The sequence below is a fragment of the Monodelphis domestica genome, chromosome 3, assembly GCF_027887165.1.
Source record: "Monodelphis domestica isolate mMonDom1 chromosome 3, mMonDom1.pri, whole genome shotgun sequence".
Taxonomy (NCBI): domain Eukaryota; kingdom Metazoa; phylum Chordata; class Mammalia; order Didelphimorphia; family Didelphidae; genus Monodelphis; species Monodelphis domestica.
Window position 1 is genome coordinate 448,633,638 of NC_077229.1, and position 20,387 is coordinate 448,654,024.

Genomic DNA, 20,387 nt, shown 5'->3' on the forward strand with positions numbered 1-20,387 from the left:
GAATAAGAATCATTCCACAATGGATAAATGGTCAAAGGATATGAATAGGCAATTTTCAGAGGAAGAATTACAAGCTATTATTAGCTACATGATAGAATTCTCTAAAGCACTTATAATTAGAGAAATTCACACTAAATAAAACCTCTTAGGTGCCACCTCACAACCATTATATTTTCTAAGATGTCAAAAAAAGAACATCACTAGTGCTGGAGAGTATTTGGGAAAACAATACATTAATACGTTGTTAGTAGAGCTGTGAACTAATACAACCATTCTGGAAAGCAACTTGAAACTGCTCAGAAAACTATTAAGTTGTGCATACCCTTTGACCAGTGATAACACTACCAGGTCTCTACCCAAATGAATTAAAGAAGGAGAAAAAGGACTCGTGTACAAAAAGTATTTATAGCAGTTCCTTTTGTGATGGCAAAGAATTGTAAACTAAGAGGATACCTATTTGTTTTGGGGGATGGTTGAACAAATTACTGTATATGTAAGTGATGGAATACTATTTGCTGTAAAAATGATGAAGATAATGCTTTCAGAAAAACCTGGGAATAATTACATGAATTGTTGCAAAGCAAAGTGAATAGAAGCAAGAGAACAATTTACACATGATCATCTATATCATATAGCTTACCAGCTCTGAAAGGTATAAGAACTCTGATTAACACAACGACGTACCACACTCAGATGAGTTATGATGAAACATGCTACCTACCTCTAGAGAGATGATAGACTCACAATGAATAATGAAGAATACTTTTTCTCTGTTTTTTTTTACATAGCTAGTGTGAGAATTTGTTTTACATTACTAAACATATTGGTAATGAATTTTGGGGGGCACTTTCTCAATGGGTGGTGGAGGCAGAAGGGAAGGGCAGAGAATTTAATTAAAAATAAAACAAAATCGAGTTATATGAAAAGAAAGAGCAACACCATGATCAACCATGATTCCAGAGGATTGATGATACTAGAATATAGAAAGAATACTACTCAGCTCTTGATAGAGAAATAATGGACAAAATATCCCAATATGACACATATCTTAAGAAATGATTGATTAATGTGGGAATTTGTTTTACTGGACTCTCCATATAAATATTTTCATTTTTAGGGGTGGAGAGGGGAGATGGGAAGGAAAGAAAATAAATGCTTGCCAATTGAAAACAATGAAATTGAACTACAAATAAATATAATTTTAATTAAGATGACAAGTATCTATACACACAATTTTAGTTTTTCTTTTGAACTTACCTAAATCCCAATTTCAAATCCTCTCATAGTTCTTTAACTTCTGCAAGGAAAGGGAGAAGGTGTATTTCTTATCTCTTTCTTTGGCTGTTATGGGGTCCTTATAATTACACATCATTTAAGAGTGTTTGTTTTTGAGACCAGGTGTCTGAATCTTACTTAGTGAGGTACAAAATACAGTGGCCACTCATAGTCTCAGTCCTACTTCTGACTGGTGAAGAAATTTTTTCTGTCCATTTCTTCCTTCCTTTTCTTTTTTTTAAAACCCTTACCTTTCATCTTAGAATCAATACTATGTATTGGTGCCAAGAGTGGTAAGGGCTAGGCAGTGGTGGTTAAGTGACTTGGACAGGGTTACATAGCTAGGAAGTCTGAGGTCAAATTTGATCCCAGGACCTTCCATCTCTGGGCCTGGCTCTCAATCCACTGAGCTACCTAGCTTCCCCCTGTCTTGTTCCCTTTCTAAGGTGGAATGGTTAACCCCAGTTGAGGCAGCTTAACCACTTCTTCTCCCTCCCCCCCCCCCAAAACCCATCATGGACTCACCATTTTCATGCTAGGCTTCCTGATTGACTTTAGCCCTTCTGTAGCTCAGAACTTTCAAGCTCAAGTGATCTATCAGCCTCAGCCTTCTCCATTATCAGGCATTACAGGCAAGAGCTACTGTACCAAGTGCACATCATTCAATTTTGATCTTTCTGTTCTTTCTAGTTATATTATCATAGTCATCATGCATACTATTTTCCTGGTTTTGCTCACTTCGCTTTCATCAATTCATATGTTCTCTTGGTTCTGTTTATTTCACTGTATTGGTTTGTACAAGTCTTCCTATGTTTTTCTGAATTCCTCTTATTGTTTCTTACTTTACCAAAAAATGTTGTTTGCTAAATGTTAAGATGGACTAGATAAGCAAGCTCTGCAAAAAGCCATCTACAAAACTCAAATTCTAAGTGCCTTCTAGAATAAATTTGCTACCGTGGAAAGAGGAAAAAACTTTTCCCCAAACACTAGAGGTATAACCCAGGCCACAAAGACCATTTTCATGGCATTGTCCTCATTTCTGGAGTGATTACACAATGTTCTCTGGCTGCCTGAGAGTGGAGTCAGTGAAGGCTTGAGAGAGATTTTGACTTCCTTGCTTTTAGCTGCTAGAGAGAAGACATATAGTTCTGGACTCTCATTGAGTCGCTAGAGGGAGAAAAAGACTGGGAAGAAATTGGCATGGAGAGCAACCAGCCCTTTGATTATGTCTTTGTTCTCAGATGACTCCACTAGAGACTTTGAAGAAGCTCCCCTTGGATGAAATTTGTGACTCTCTCTTAATTGAACTGAGTTATCTTGCTCCAAATGGGAGAGTTTCTTCACTCTGCATTGTCTATTATATATTCTCATGTGTATACTTTCCCTGTTGTGTCTGCTGTATGCTCAGATTAATGGGTTTATTTGCTATTTGCTATGTGGGTTCATTGTGGAACTAGCATTTGGTAGGAAGAGAGTAAAGCCTTGGATATATAGCTTAGGACACCCCAACATTAAGGGAATGCGATCACAGGTATGTGGAACTAGCATTTGGTAGGAAGAGAGTAAAGCCTTGGATATATAGCTTGGGACACCCCAACATTAAGGGAATGCGATCACAGGTATATCATGAACCTAAAAATCACTTCCCCTAAACAAACAGTGTGCAGAGAAGCAGATGGATATAATTTTTTTCTCAATCCCTTCTCTTTCTGAGGAGAGCAAAGTGGCCAGCCGCTGACCCTAAACCTTCTCCTGGCAGGAATCAAAATCTCCTTTGGAAAAGGGAATAAAAAGAGGGGAAGGAGGCCCTAGAGATAGTCTCCCTTTCAGCCACACCCAGACAGAACCATATGAAGACACATAACCTGCATGTGCAGCATACAATCCTAAAAGGAACATTTATAACTAGTCTCTGGAGGGCAAAAGGCCTTTTTCAGATGATATTTCAAAGTCCTCTATTGAAGTAATTGGTACATTTTATTACTCAATACTAAGGAAATGTTAATTAAAATAAACATGAATTTGCCCACTGAGAACTCATCCGGATTCTATGAATGAATGAAAAAAAAAACTTATTCAGCTGCTTATTATGTGCCAAACACTGTGCAAGATATGGAAAATACAAATACAAAAAGGAAACAGTTTCTGCTCCCAAACATCAACATTCTAATACTGAAGAGAGAATATATAGAAATTTTTAGCAGCACATCAGAAGGAAAGACTCTATGATCTTTATGATGTGCAGTGGCAAAGAAAATAGTGATGCATTTTTGTTAATGGCATTTATGCTGATAAAATCATATTTGTTCTGAACTTAAACCATTTGATAGTTCCAGGGACTTTTTTGGTGTCTTGAATTTAGGGTCTTCAAGAACTATGCATGCTGGGAATGTGTGTGTGTGTGTGTGTGTGTGTGTGTGTGTGTGTGTGAGGGTGTGGAGATGTAATGTGAATATAGAACAAGCAAAAGCAGAGTTGCTTGGTCATATGTCCAAAGGGATGACTTACCCAGATGATGGCCTTGAGGTTGGATTAGAAGTAGAGCTGGTGGCTTAGGTAAGGGGCCACTGCCATTCTGGGAGTTCCTGGACTTACCTTTTCTTTGTTGACAGTAGGTTCCAGGCTGGGGTTGGTGAGGATGAGAAAAAGTGGGTTCTTTCACCTTAGTAATGACTGTATGCCATCTGGAAGTACATGTTCCTGTAGCCCTTTTCTCTCATTGGGTGGTTCCCTCCAGAGTATCCATTGTACAGAGGATACCCAAGCCATCCTTGTCTTTCTTCTTCTCAAAGTTCCACTTTTGATTCTCTGGACTTTTCTCTACCATGACCCCTATGTCCTTTTAGGTGCTGTTTCCCCCACGTAGAATGTAAGTCCATCAAGGACAGAGATTATCTTTCTTCCTGCTTATGTTTTTATTCCCAAGGCTCAGAAAACACATTATAATAAATGCTTGTTGACCTAACTGAATTGTAAGCCCAGGTTGGAAGTAGGGTAGGTAATATGGTGTATGTGAGTGAGGACATTGTTTTGCCCAGGATTTTTGGGTTTTAGGGCTCTGGGCTGTCACCAGAGGGGAGGGAGGAAGGGAGACAGACAGAGGGAGAGACAAACAGACAGACAGAGAGAGAAACAGAGACAGAAACAGAGACAGAGACAGAGAAACAGAGAGAGCAAGAGAGAGAGAAGGAGAGAGAGAGACAGAGAGAGAAAAGGAGAGACAGAGACAGAGACAGAGACAAAGAGAGAGAGAGAGAGAGAGAGAGAGAGAGAGAGAGAGAGAGAGAGAGAGAGAGAGAGAGAGAGAGAGAGAGAGAGAGAGAGAGGGAGGTGTTTCCTGGCCCATAACTCTTCTTTTCTCTATTTCCCAAAATCTTACTGCTCTGTGGCTTCAGCTAATTTAGTAAGTATTCCCATAGGATTTAGAACACTTGGATATGATGGAAAGAAAACTGTCTAAAATAGAATTTATTTTCAAACATGCTTCCTTCTCCTCTTACCTCAAATTCTCATAATCTGTATCAGTAATGGTTTAGATAGCCCAGAAGAAAAGTTTTGTCTTCAGGAAGCTACCAGCCTTTTCTCAGTATTGTTTAATTTATCTGGCCACACTGGGTTAATACTACAGGGACCTGAAGGGATGTGAAAACTGAGAGGCAAATATATTTTCTTTTCTTTTAAAAAAATGTGTTTACCAGTGGAATTTTGCGTCAGATATGGGAAGGGTTTGGGGGAAGGGGAGGGAAAGAACATGAGTCTTGTAACCATGGAAAAATATTGTAAATCATCTAATGAAATAAAATTTAAAAATTATGTTTATTGATATGTTTTATTTATTTTTAATCAGAATTTCTCCCAGTACTACTCCTCTTGCCTCTTTCCAGAGAATCATCCCATATAATAAATATTTTTAAAGAAAAAAAGGAAAAAAGACAAAATCAGAGAAACTGATAAATGTAGAAAAAGTCTGAAAATGTATGCAATGTTTCATACTTCCTACATTTTTAAGGGAATGAAGAAAGAGAATCTCTTCTTGTAGGTCATGTGTATTTGTAATTTTGCATTATTCACATATGATTGTTTTGAGGTTGTCATGTTTCCCATTTACATTGTTGTAGTCAGGGTGTGCTGGGCAGCTCCATGGTGCAGTGGATAGAGTGTCAGTTCTGGAATTGGGAGTACCAAAGTTCAAATCTGGTCTCATACCCTTATTAGCTGTGTGACTTTGCACAAGTCACCTAACTAAGTTTGCCATAGTTCCTCATCTGTAAAATTAGCTGGAGAAGGAAATAGAGAACTGCTCCAGTACTTCTGCCAAGAAAACCCCAAACGGGGTTATGAAGAGTCAGGCATGCCTGAACAACAACAAAGTCATTGAGTGTATTGTTTTCTTGACTTTGCTTCCTTCACATATTCATCTTTCCATGCTTTGAGAGATCAATTTCAGTGGGAAGAATGTGGAAATGTCATGAGTTGTGTGGATAGGAAAGTATGAAGTATGATCTCTTGTAAAGGAGGTCAAAACTAATGGAGGTTACTGAGTAAAAATGGCTAGTGGAAGGCAGGCGGGGTGGATTCTCAGTACAAAACTTCAAAAATGACATGATTTCCTCTGAAGCCCCGTTCTAATGATTCTGTTGTTTTTTCTAAAGAGATTGTGAGTTGCCTGGCAGCCATGAATCTTTACTAGCCTCTACATAGTGACTAAAGTTTTTGTACATTTTGTAGACAGAGAAAACTATATTTGAAACCACTTCCTCTCCCTGCCCCTTAGAGTGTTTAATACAAAACTCTGGTGTGCTGCTAATACCTTTTAAATCCTACCCACTAACATATGCAATTTAGCAACTTTACTCCAAGAATAGGAGAGGAGACATCCCTTGATTTGCATGTCATTTTCTCCCTCGGAAAGCACTTAAATGTGCATGAACTGGGAATACTTGTTACCCTTTCTGATCGGCAAATACCATTTCTCAGAACAACAGTTCCAGGCAGCCCCAGTTGGCTGCAGCCAAGATTTGTTTAAAGAATAAGATGTATTTGGCTTCAAGACATGGGATCAGTACAAGGGCAGACTGTTTGTGTCTCTGGAGAATCCAGATGGGTTAAGAGTTAAAGTCCTCAAGATCATTCACTTTGTATGTGAGTGAGTGCTAAGTAAAACAAGAGCCAGGCAGAGACAGTGGAAGAGACAGACTGACTGTCTCTTGCTGTTGAGAAGCCCCAACTTGACTCTCACAGGAGGTAAATTTCATCTCTTCTCTGCAGAGACTGCCAATGTTTCTTCCAAATATGAAGGTAAGATACGCATGCCTTTGATTTGTGCCAATGAGTTCATCCCTAAAGGGAAACTGTTTAGTTGAAAGAACAGGAAAGGCATACCTATTACACTAAATGTTGGGTTACATGACCTTTGGAGTTATTTCCAACTCTGGGAGTCTATAAAAAGACAAAGGAAGGAAATATGAGCTGGTGATTACTGAGTGTTTTAAAAATCATTAGTTCTTTTGAAAGACTTAAGAACTCTGATCAAAGCCCTGATTAAGAACTCTGATCAAAGCCCTGATCCACATTTTATTTGTCCATTTTATTTGTTAAGTTCAGAATAAAAAAATAATGGTACTGATCTCAGTTCCTTTAAATACTTAGGTCTTAATATTTCCCTGAAATGAATTCTCTGAAAACTAAAAACTCCCTGAGGGCAGGGACCAATTTATTTTTGTTTGTGAATTTCTTGTACCTGGCATATCTCCTAGTACCGAGCTAATAAAGGTTGTTGATTGATTGGAATAGTGAGCCAATGAATTTTATTCTGGAACATAATAGGAACAGAGAATAAGGAATTTGAGATACTATTTACAAAATTAAATTGAATCAGACTCAGACTCATACTTTAAAGATTTCATTTTTGTAGGTATTCCCTCTTCAATGAAGAATTTGCTCATTTCCATGCCTACAGTAAAAAGTGTGATAAGGTGCTGTGGCCAAATCTGTCTGTCTCTCTCTCTCTGTGTCTCTCTCTGACATGAAATATAAACATATGTATATAATATATATTCAGGAGATTTACACATATGTGTTACATATGACATACACACACGTATATACTTCTTGAGAAAGCCAGTCCTCTGGTGTTGAATCTCTCTGAAGTTACTAAGACTGGTCCTTGGACAACTGTCTTACAACATCTCCTTTGGCCTGTTCAGATTGTATTGTTTCTCTTCTGAAAGGCAAGTAACAAAACTTTATTAATCATTTACTAGGTGCCAGGCACTGTGTTAAGTGCTGGGAATACAAATACAATATAAGCAAAAAGAAAGCTGGTTCCTGCCCTCATGGAGTTTATATTTTAGTGAAGTAAGAGAACACATTATTATTGTTGTCCAGTCATGTCTGATGTTCTGTGACCCCATTTTGGATTTTCTTGACAAAGATCCTGAAGTGGTTAGCCATTTCCTTTTACCCATTCATTTTACAGTTGAGGAAATTGAGGCAAAGAAGGTTTAGTGACTTGTCCAGGGTCATGCAGCTATTGAGTGTCTGAGGTCAATTTTTCTTACTCTATCCATTGCTCTACCTAAGTGCCTTCAAGAGAACACATAAAAATGAGCTAAATAGTAGAGATGAAGAGAGAGGGCAGGTATAATCTGGGATATGGTGGGAAAGTCCTGAGAATCAGAAGCACAGCTAGGAAGGGGATGATGAAACATGGCTTCCTTAGCTTGTCACCAAAATGGAGCACCAAAATGGAACTCATGAGTCTGGGGAAGAGGACCAATATAGCAGGTGTTTTTGAATGAGAAAGCTCTTAGCACTGAGGGAGCTTGGGCTCTGCTGGCATATTTTCCAAAGAGCTCTGCCATGATAGTTTTGGAATGGAGTAATGAAATATGAACTAACATGAGACTGTTTTCTGTTTTTCTTTTCCAGGTGTTAATTTTCATTTTGGTGGTATTTATGGAAAGTTTTCAAGTGTTTTCCAGGTGAGAATTTTAAAAAGCAGAGTACAAAAAAAAGGCGATCATAAGAAAATTCCTTTAAATGTACTTTGCATGGTCTAAACTTTATATTTTATCCTGTGTTTAAACTTCTTCCCTGAATGTCTTCTTCATTTCTGGAGAAGTTAATGGTGGCAAAATAAAACAAAAAACAAAGCAGTAGGAGGGGAAACTGGAGCCTGAATAAACATCAGCCTTTCTTAACTTGGCTCAATGTTATGGTTTAGTGAAGAATTTGATCTGTAAATTTTATCCACTGAGAAATCTTTTATATGAGTAACAATTGAGTTTTGCCAGAAAGTAGATTTAAATGTCTGAAACCTAGGTAAAATATAATCTACCTGTAAGCTATTCGTACTTTATCTGTCTGCCTAATCATGCATGACTAAACCTTCTGCTGTTTTCCATTGGGGAACAAGAACCCAATAACAGCAAGTCCCCTCTGTTTTGAGGTGAAATAAGAAACCTATTAAAGTGCCTAGGCCCATTGTTAATAAGGGCTTTATTAGAGATATTGCAGAGATGCAGTGCTATTAAACCAAAACAAAACTCTCTCTCTCTCTCTCTCTCTCTCTCCTTCCCTTCCTCCCTCTCTGCTTCCTCTCTTCACATGTATATATGTATACATATATATCTGTATCTCCACTAGAAAACAATACTGACTACACAGATTTACAGAGGATTCCTAGGAACTATAAAATTATACTTCAAAATGACATGCTCAGTATAGATCTTACTTGGGTCCATCCCTGCTTAATTAATTTTTCATTGTCCAGGAAATCATGGGCCCTGGTTCCATTATTTCCTTGGTGAAAGCCCTAGGGTATACATTTTCTTTTAATCTCTTTAAAGTAGCAATAACACCTCTGATGATCTCTCCTGAATATATTGCCAGTTGTAGGACTTGAAAAGTTATTGTTCAAAAGATGGAGGTAACACAATTATTTATATACCCATACTTAATTTTGGATAACTTTGTGACTTCTCTATGGCAGATTTCAAGTCTTGGGTAGGCTTTCCCTTGTTACACAGCAAGTTCCTGAACTATCTTATTTCCTTGCTACTGTGTTACTTTGGACAATTTATCATAACTGTTCAATCCTAGAGCTTCAAGGGGTCTTAAGTCAGAGAAGTCAAGCATTGGTATGCAGTACACAGTGGGCAGCACTCTTGAAAGTGTGTAGGGGAACCAGATTAAAATGTAATTGGGAAATATTAAACAAAATTAATAACAATACAGTAGAACATGATAATGTTAATATGTGGCTTTCTAAGTTAATATACAACCCACCGGATTTTTTAAATGTACAGTATAGTGGCCAGTTTTTCTATTTGAGTTTAACACCACAGTTTTAAACAATCATTCAGTCCATCTTTCTCATTTTAAATCTAGCCCTGTTTTGACCACATAAACAAGGGGCAGAGAGATGGGGGGGTGTTTGAAGGGGAAGGGAGGCAGGGGTGGGGAGGAACTGGTTTACTGAAACTTCAGCTGCAGAAATTTCCAAGTTCCTCCCCAAATCCCTTGATCTGGGGAACAGACCAGTGGGAAGATCTTTTATTAATGGTCCCTAGTGACTCACTCTTCTTCAGCATTTCCATATGCAATGACTTCTTCCTTTTTCTTTTTTACCATCCTAGTTGTCTTGCCAAGATCAAGGCAAAAGCTGGGAACTTGCCTTCTCTAATTCTCTCTGCCTCTTTTGACTCTGGACAAATTCGAGGTTACATACAGATGAGAAAATAGAACTTTCTCTTGATCATATAAATAGATCATACCTTGCATATACTAATTGGCTTCCTTGCTACAGGTGGAGTTTCTTAATCCTGGAATTAATCATGTGTTATAAGACTTTCCCCCAATAATTTTATATAGCTTAAAAGGAAGATCTAGTGTAGAAAAGAATGAAGGAAACAACACAGAAAAACATCAGACAACCGTCTGTGCTGGAATTGTTTGACTGTCTAGAGGGGATATGACTGATTATGCAGGGATGGGGAGGACACCATTTATGCACTATCAACTCTCTCTCTTTTTTCTCATCCCCTCATCCTTTAGCTTGAGGTACTCCTTGTTTGAGGGAAGAGAAAAAGCCAGAGTTTTAAACCAAGGGCAATCAGAATCATTTCCCTGTTTCCCTTTACCCTGGCTTACAGTTCTGACTGACTCCAGTAATCAAGCTATAGATGGATGTATCTCCTATACCAAGCAGATCAGGTTTAATCCAATTGAATTTAATTCACATAGTGCATACCTACTATGTTCAAGGCATTGTGCTAGGAACTGGTGATCTAAAGAGAGAAGTCATATTTGTGCTTAGGGAACTTACAATTTATACAACATGAGTGGAAAAAAAGAAAACCAACTTCAAAGAAGATCTCTCATTAAATGATTTTGCCAACTCAAATGATGTTTTCTTAATCCTCATCCTTCTTTGAGCACTTGACGATGCTGGTCACCTTCTCTTGGATACTCTCTTCTTTCTAGGTTTTCTTCATACAACTCTCCTATCTGACTGCTCCCTAGTCTGTTGCTGGATCTCCATCTAGGTCATTCCAGTGAATCCTGCATTTCCTCCCAAGGTTCTTTCTTGAACTTTCTTCTCTTCTTCTTCTATATTATCCTACTTGGTGATTTCATTAGCTTCAATGGATTGAAGCGACATCTCTATGTACATCATCACCAGATCTAGCTGTCTATCTGTCTCTGTGTCTTTCTATTTTATATCCAGTATTCATGCCTCTCCTGAGCTCCAGTTCTGAATCACTAATTTTCATTTGCTCATCTCATAGCTAGAAGACCTGCCAGCATCTCAAACTCATAAGTGTATGCTATATATTCAGAAGAAGGCAAATATTTTAATAAAGATAAAAATTCTTAATAAATGTGATAATCTGGCCACTGCAGTTTTCAAATCCTGTTCAAAAGTAACTATGAAGTATAAGAATAGTCGTAGTTATTTTCTTTAGTATTTGTACTTTTTTCATGAACAGGTGCAACATTTCAAATAGAGAGCCTTTTCTTAATTTTCTTCATCACAACCATTTATCCCTTCCCCAATTCCTTAGTCTTATTTGTTAGTTTAGTGAATTATTAAAATTTCTTGTTTATGTAACTTTGCTTGTATTCTAGAGATATCTCAGACAAGCTATTCATTGTTTTTCCTGAGAGTTTTGTGTGCCTTGAACTAGGCATGTCTGAAGTAGGAATCAGGATATTTGAGTTCAAGTCCTAGCTCTGCCACTAATTAACTGTGCAACCTTGGTGAAGTTGTTCAGTCATTATGTGCCTTAATTTCTTCATCTGTGGAAAGGAGTTGGACTACAAGACCCCAATATTTCTTGTAAGCTTTGAGATTCTATGCTGTGGTTCTATGTTAATTAAGAATGTTCAGGTTTTTGACAGGTTTTTTCTTTCCCTCTTTCCTTTCCACTCATTTTGGAATTGATGATTGCATATGAGACAGTTCTCTCCAAGCTATTAATTGTGTTTGGCATCCCTATGATTCCTGGTCAGAATGCGATGGCTGTACAAAGACCCAGGTAGGACTTTCTGAGTGCTTTGCTTTAGTTTTTATGATGTATATATAAAATGTCACTTGTGAAAATTAGGTCAGGTAGAATCAACTTTTTAATATTTTGCATGTTTTTACTTTCCTGGAAATAATGTTGTTTTGGCAGGACCAAAAGCAGATATTAATTTTTAAGGCAGAGGAGAGCCAACTGAACATGGTGATTACTAATACAGAGAAGTTAGAGTATATTTTATTTTAGAGTGTATATTATTTTACATATCTGTTGTGAGAAATTCTTAGGATAAAGCTTAGAAGGGTAGAATCATCGAAGCCCCCTTTCAATTACCAATAATATTAAGGAATAGGGAGAACATGAAAAATTTAAATTACTGGGTGACCAATTTGAACTTCACATATATTTTTTCTCTTTTTCTTTTCTTTATAATGGAGAAACACTGTTTTCTAGCCAACAGTTAAAGAGCCAAAAGGCTATCAGTTAGTCAAAGAGCATGGGTATTATGCAAACTGGATAATCAATGCCTAAGTAATTTAGAATTGATTGTACCAACTACCTTCCCTGTTTTCTTGCTCCCATTAAACTGTAAAACGAATTTAATATACATGTAGATGAGAGAGGGGAGCTCTGGGAATTAATTCAAGACTTTATAACCAGCTCCTGGGTCAGTAGCTAAAAATAATATCGAGAAATGTGTTATATCATTGTGTAAATTTTCACAGTGAGAAGGTTGCCAGGATGTCAAGACTGGAATCCACCTTGAGATTGGGGAATGCTTTTGCTTTAGAAAAAAAAATATATATATATATATTTAAAACCCTTGCCTTCCACCTCAGAATCAATACTACATATTGGTTCTAAGGCAGAAGAGCAGTAAACACTAGACAATGGGGGTTAAGTGACTTGCCCAGGGTCACACAGCTAGGAAGTGTCTGAGGTCAGTTTTAAACCCAGAACCTTCCATCTCTAGGCCAGACTCTCAATCCACTGAGCACCTGACTGCCCTTCATCATCATTCTTTTACTTATCCTAGATAACCCTTACTTCTTTTCTTCCCAATTATTCCTCACAAGTTCTATACTATTAAGTAAGGCTCTTGTCCAAGTTCTCAATCCACTGAACCACCCAGCTGCCTCCATTTTTTGTTTTTAAAGACAATATCGTTAACATTATTCCTATAATCACTATCACGATCATCATTTATTTTGTTAATACCTATGGAAGTGAGGTGTAAAAAGAGCAAGAGAAACAGATTTAGTGTCTGGTTTCTGGAAGTGTATAATTGAAGACAAGCACAGACAGGAGAGAGTTGAATTAGAAGAACCTTGAGGTCCCTCCTAATTTTATAATTCAAGGGCTTGGAGGCAGCTATGTGGCCCAGTGGATTGAGAGGTCCTGGGTTCAACTATGGCCCCAGGCCCTTCTTGGTCAATACACAATATTGATTCTAAGATGGAAGTTAAGGTGTGTATTGAGTTATATACATATTGTTTTCCCTTTTTAGAATGCAAACTCTTGGAGGGTAGAGTTTTATTTTGCTTCCTTTCCTTTCCTTTCCTTTCCTTTCCTTTCCTTTCCTTTCCTTTCCTTTCCTTTCCTTTCCTTTCCTTTCCTTTCCTTTCCTTTCCTTTCCTTTCCTTTCCTTTCCTTTCCTTTCCTTTCCTTTCCTTTCCTTTCCTTTCCTTTCCTTTCCTTTCCTTTCCTTTCCTTTCCTTTCCTTTCCTTTCCTTTCCTTTCCTTTCCTTTCCTTTCCTTTCCTTTCCTTTCCTTTCCTTTCCTTTCCTTTCCTTTCCTTTCCTTTCCTTTCCTTTCCTTTCCTTTCCTTTCCTTTCCTTTCCTTTCCTTTCCTTTCCTTTCCTTTCCTTTCCTTTCCTTTCCTTTCCTTTCCTTTCCTTTCCTTTCCTTTCCTTTCCTTTCCTTTCCTTTCCTTTCCTTTCCTTTCCTTTCCTTTCCTTTCCTTTCCTTTCCTTTTCCTTTCCTTTCCTTTCCTTTCCTTTCCTTTCCTTTCCTATCACCAGGGTCCCCCACACAAAGTTAAAACTTAATACATGTCTATTGGCTGATTGGGCCAGTTGCATCTCCAATTGCATAATTTTTCTCGTGTTTCAATCTTTAGCAAAAAGGGATTTTGGGAAATATTTTAAAAACATCCTATTCGTTTACTTTCAGATTCGTAGGAGACACATAGCAGTTTATGGGCAATATGGTGGCCATCCATGTGTTGGGGATGCTTTTCAAACACAAACATGTGTGCCTACAAGGGGATGCCCAGCAGAAGATGGCTGTGGAAGTCTTTTTAGGTGTTCCTCAGGTAACATGTTTGTCATGATCTTTGAATGTGGACAGTAAATTTAAGGGATCCTTAAAGTTGGAATGTAATACTACCATTTCCTCTTGAAGACCAAAACACTAACAGAATATGATTGAATTATTATTATATTATGTTTTCTGAGGGTTCTGAAATCCCAAGTGATATGCCTTGTAAGAAGTGGGGGTACAGGGTAGAGATATGGAGGAATGTTCCATGTGCACCCTGAGGATGGAGGTTGATTCTGAGATTAGTGAGGAAAACAGAGAGAAAGCTGGGTGCTGGCTAAGACCTTTTGAGATAGTACCTTTAGGTTTCACCACTGGATTAGAACAATTTCATCAATGACATGCTTACTTAGTGGCAGTGACATTTTAGAACACTCTAAATCTTCTATCACTGGCTCATAGCATCATTGATTTAGAGCTGGTTGGGGACTTAGAAATAATTTTATCACCAAAACACAAGTTATCAGATGTGGAAGGCTATTCAGAGGCCCCCAAGTTCAATAGATAACTGGAAAAAAGTTCTCTCTACAAGAGACATTCTTAACCTTTTTCATGACATGGAGCTCTCTTGCAGTCTGATGAAGCCTATGGACATTTTCAGAATAATGTCTGTTGCCTACATATATATTCAAAGGAAATACTAAATTTTGGTTAGAAGTTAGTGAAAATATGTGTGTGTATATGTATATATATGTACAATTTTTTCATAGTGTAAGAGTTAAATTAATATTTAATACTTTAAGTATTATATTTCTAAAGTTTATTATCTGACAAAATAGAACGATGTGACTAAATTTTCTATCTGCTCAAAATGCCCACTCCACCAAAGCTGACAAGAGGAAGAAAAGAGCTCTAGACACAGAACTACATCCAATTTATATTCTGTCTATGTCAGCATGTAATGACAGGATATAGGTGAGGTTCTGGGAATCATAGTTTTTGCTGGGGATAGTTGTTTTGCTGAGAATCATAGCTTTTAGGGTAACAGATTCTAATTTCTCAATCCCCCCCTGAGATCCTTTCTCTGTTCCTTTTATACACAAATTATTGTAATTTATAAGTTGATTATGCTTACAAGATCTATTGGGGAGACTATTCTTCCAAAGGATCTAAGGGGGAATTATGAAATTAGAATCTGTTACCCTAAAAACTATGATTCCCAGCAAAACTACAATATAATATATATATATATATATATAACATATATATATGTACATATATATATATATATATATATTTATTTTCCTCATTTTTCACCCTTGCTTGAAGACTTCCAGTAAAGTGGAACTTATTATCTTCTGAGGAAGTCCATTTCACTTTTGGACAATTCTGTATATTAGGGATGATTATATATTACTTACATCTAACCTGAAATGGTCTCCTGACACCTTATACTCATTTGCTCCTAGTTCTGGCCTCTGCAACCAAGCAGGACAAATCTAACTCCATTTCCCCTTCAAATCCTTGAAGACAGCTGATTTAGAGGTGAAAGGATCAAAGGTTGATAAGAAGTGTTCTAGACCAACCCCCTCATCTTACAGGAGAAGAAGATGAAGCCCAAGGTGGTTGGGTGATTGGTCCAAAATCACATAGACAAAAAAGTGTGAAAAATGGTATTCAAACCAAGGTCCTCCAAGTCCACATATAGCATTCTTTGCATAGTGCCATGTCTCTAGGAAAACAAACAAGCAAAACTACATCAGGGGCCAGGAATTCTAAGCTCATGTGTTACCACTATTGTATCACGTAGACTAAGGTCAGTAAAATTCTCATGTCATTAGTTTCCTTTTTTATAAAATATGGACAATACTGTCAGCCTTCACTGTGACATTGGAAGGCCTTGAATCATATTCACATTATACTGCCAGTGAAGTATATGCATAAGGACCTTTGACATAATTCAGAAAATGGGGCGACCAATTTGTTTTCTCTTTTTTTTCCCCTTTCCTGAATTTAGGTCAGTGTCTCAGCAAATCACTGGTTTGTAATAGAGACAGAGATTGTGAAGATGGCAGTGATGAAGATCTGTGTGAGCTCCCTGAAGGCAAACCTTTGTGTGACATTGATAGACCTCCTCCTCATGTAGAATATACTGGAACAGGGTAAGAGACTGCATCTTGCCTGATGTCCATAGATTAGCATCAGTGTCTCCATTATCATATTAGTTCCATAAGTCTAGCAAATACTGGCCTCTTTTTTGATCTTATCCATTTGCTCATAGAAATTTGGTTATTTCTTAAAGGAAAGGTATCTCAAACTTTGTCCTTTGTCCTTGATGATTTCTATATGTTATGGAAAGAATATAATCCAAAGAAGGTTAGGAGAAAATGAACACTCATTGATGAAAATGGGGCAATAGACTAGAAAGTCAGAGAAGAGAAAGAGGAGGAGGAGAAACAACAAAAGAGTGGCAAGTTAAGAAATCAGTGTTTTGTGTCACACTGGTTGGAAAATGTTGTCTTGAGGTAACTCTAGTCAAGATATTCTTTTTTTCTTAGGGACATTTAAATTCTCAAATGAAATTGGACAAAGCTGCACTATTAGACTCATAGAATACTGGAAGCATCTTCAAGTTCATCTTTTTGAACTCTTATTTTTCAGATGGGGAAGCCATGGTCCAAAAAAGTGAGGTCTTTTGCCCAAAGACAGTATTCTAATTTAGCCTTGTTTTCCTATTCCATGGAAATTCTGAAGACCATTTATAGCATCCCTTAATTTGGACAAGTCATGAAAGCTTTGAAATGATTCATATAAAAATGATAGTGATCAATGATTCTCACATCATATACATGAAGACCTGGCATAGACTCATTTTAGGAGTCAAACTGCCAAAACATAATTAGTTTGAATTGCTTTTAGGGAACTATCCCATCTCAAGAGCCACCTTAGTTCTGGCACAATGGAGAGTGGCTTATTGGTTGGTCTTTTAACTGAGCTAATTTTAGCTATAGATATAGCTGTAGACATAAACAGTTGCCATAGATACCGCTGTGCTGCAGCTGGTGTAGCAAATATGCCCTTAATCTGTTTTATTTTCCATACATTAGTGTTAGTGACTACACAGAACACAGGCATGTGGAAAATGCTTTAGATATGGTTTGCGTTAGTGGTCCGTCCTCTTTATTTGAGCTCAACCGAACAGATGCTTAGTTGTAATGAGTTTCATAGTTTAAAGACTTCTTTAATTCATGCTTTTCCAGCAATTGCCATGTTGGTTTAAAAGAGCCTCCTCTGTCATTACAGGTTTAATGTACTAACTGGCCAGATTAAGGACATGGTTATCAACACAAAAAGTTTTGGTGGTCAGTGTAGAAAGGTGTATAATGGCGATCAGAAAGACTACTTCCGGCTGAGTGCAAATGCCCTCTCCTACACATTTCAGGTATCTGACTTAATGTATGTCTTTCCTTTCTTCTTTAAGGAACACATGCTCCATTTTTGGCTACCGTGGATCTCGTAAGCATGATTCTCTATGTTGACATTCGTTATGGTTCAGGCAGGGCTATGTTTAAGAGGAAGCATGGTACAATAATAGAAAGACTATGAGCTCTAGAGTCAGGAGACTTGGATTCTAATGCTGCTTGTGATGTTTGCTACCTTCATGATCTTGGTCAGGTTTCTTAACTTCCTCCAGTCTCAGTTTCTTTGTCTCTATAGGGATAGGAGTGGACTGTAGGGTGACCAATGCCCCTTCTGGCTTTCAATAGATAACCCTGTAATCCTTGCTTAGATGAGAAATTTAATGGATACATCTTTGATCTTGGAAGTTTCAACCAGACCTCAGAACTGCCTCAGTTTCCTCATTTTCAAAATAGGGATAATAGCATGTGTCTCATGGAATTATTATGAGAGAATCAAATGAGATATTTGTAAAGCACTTTGCAAATTTCAAAGTGCCATATACATGCTAATTAATAACAGATGTATTTAAAAATTTAGTGAGAGAAATTAGTTGAAACTGTTAGAAAGGTAGCCAGCTTTGGATATGTCCTATATTTACTTATAGGTTATTTGTTGTCTATATAGGTACATATTATATGGCAGCTGATGGCACATTGGCTAGAGCCCTGAGCCTGGAGTTAGGAGGATCTAGGTTCCAGTCTGTCTTCAGCTATGTATCCCTGAGCAAGCCACTTCACCTCTGTGTGCCTCAGTTTCTTCAACTATAAAAGTGGGATAATAATAGAACCTACTTCCCAAAGTTGGGAAGACCACACAAGTTTGAAATTCTCCTCTTTGTCATTTTGCCTCCTCTCTGACAACTTGTCTGCCTCATTTTCTTAATTTGTAAAATGGAGTATTATAATAATGGCACTTCCCAAAGTTGTTGGGAAGACCAAATTAGATAAATATTTGTAAAGCAATTTTAGCACAGTTCCTGTCTTATTTGTTTTAAATATCTCTTTGGACAATTGTGTTTCTTTGTGATGGAGGCAGACATATACAGTATGTTTTTTTCAGGTTCCTTCATTTTTTTCCCTTTTATTAAATCACTTTTGGGAAAACATTGTGTTTAATAAAAACTTGTTCATTTACTCACCCCAAGCCCTACTAGAATTTAATTTAATTTCTCTTTTTTTTTCCCAAACCTTTACCTTGGAACCAATACACAGTATTGATTCCAAGATGTTCTGTCATATTTGAACCTAGGACCTCCCATCTCTAGGCCCGGGTCTCACTCCACTGAGCTACCCAGCTGCTCCCTAGAATTTAATTTTTATGAAGTCAGCAATTGTATTTAGTTGACTTGCATGCATTCTTTTTTTTTTTTAAACCCTTACCATGTATTGGCTCCAAGGCAGAAGAGTGGTAAGGGCTAGGCAATGGGGGTCAAGAGACTTGCCCAGGGTCACACAGCTGGGAAGTGTCTGAGGCCAAATTTGAACCCAGGACCTCCAGTCTCCAGGTCTGGCTCTCAATCCACTGAGCTACCCAGCTGCCCCCGGCTTGTATGCATTCTTATCCCAGCACCAGACCCAATGCCACAATGACTCATAGTGATCACTTAATAAATAATTGTTGTTTAATTAATGGAAGGCACTCCATTAGATGTTCTGAGGGATGGGGATAGAATGTGTAGGGGATAAAACACGTTCACATAAAATTTTACGTGTGGAAGATGATAGGCGCCATTAAGAGATATCTGACTAGAGTGGTCACGGAGTTCAATCTGTCACCAAGTCTTGTAGATTCTACTTTGCACTATCTTTCATTTATGTACCCTATTCTCTTCTGATAATGCTATCTCTCCGGTGGAAGCCCTCATCACTTCATGCCTGGACTATTGCACTAGTCTGACGGTGGATGTGCTTGCCTCAAGCTTCTCCCCACTTCATTCCATCTTCCTTTCAGCCATTAAAATAATCTCCCTGAAGTACAAGTCTGATCATATCATCTTCTTCCCCCCAACTCAAGTCAAATAAACTGCATTGATTCCTTATTACCTCTAATATCAGATATAACCTGGCTCCCTCCTACCTGTCTAATTTTCTAATGCTTTTCTTCACTTTGTATATTGTTATCCAGAGACACAACTGCTTTTTTATTCCTCAGAAAACCACTTCTCCTGACTCTGTGCCCTTTTCACTGTCTCTCCCAACTCCTTCCCCCTGTCTAGACTGTTTTCCCTTATGATCTCCACCTCCTATCTTCCTTGGCTTCCTTAAAGCCTTAGTTAAAGTTTTACTTTTCACAAAAAACCTTTCCCAGGTCTCCTTAATGATTGTGCCTTTCTTATGAGATGTCCTCCAATTTATCTTGTACCTTATGTGGTATATACATATTTTCATGTTATTTCCCCAATTTTAAACTTCTCGATAACAATAGTCATATTTTTGTTTTTCTGCAGCACTTAGTATATAGTGGGTACTTAATAAGTGCTTGGTGATGACTTCAGAGTGAGTTTATGACTTATATTCAGTGATTCTGTTATCAGCTTTTTCAGATCTTCTTTCTATAATGTGAAACTATATATCTTGTTACTTGATCTCTGAAAATTTTGGTCTCTCAGTAGACATCATTATGAGAAGGAAAGACCACAGGAGAGACTACAGGACAGATTTAGACTCAGAGTTTTTTCTTACCTTCACCTGGGAGTGTGCCTTGCCAGTACTTTTTCCGGGTACTTCAAGAATGACCCATGCTATTTTATAAATTCAGAAAAGTTGCAAGAGGAGGAAAAATAACAAAGAGGAGAATTTCCAACTCTGCTGGAAGGCACCAGTCTGAAGAGGAGGAATAATTCAGTTAGCAGCATGCAACCTGGCT

General features: G+C 37.7%; 1 protein-coding gene across 1 annotated transcript in view; it reads left to right on the forward strand.

Annotated features, from left to right (window-relative positions):
• Positions 1-6,321: 6,321 nt before the first annotated feature.
• Positions 6,322-20,387, forward strand: part of C7 (complement C7) — a 70,827-nt gene continuing 56,761 nt past the window's right edge. The window contains exons 1-6 of the mRNA XM_007487414.3: positions 6,322-6,573; positions 8,206-8,258; positions 11,741-11,816; positions 13,974-14,115; positions 16,078-16,222; positions 17,364-17,502. Coding sequence (XP_007487476.2) covers positions 6,553-6,573; positions 8,206-8,258; positions 11,741-11,816; positions 13,974-14,115; positions 16,078-16,222; positions 17,364-17,502 — 576 coding nt within the window. The 5' untranslated portion in view covers positions 6,322-6,552. The remainder of the gene's footprint in view (positions 6,574-8,205; positions 8,259-11,740; positions 11,817-13,973; positions 14,116-16,077; positions 16,223-17,363; positions 17,503-20,387) is intronic.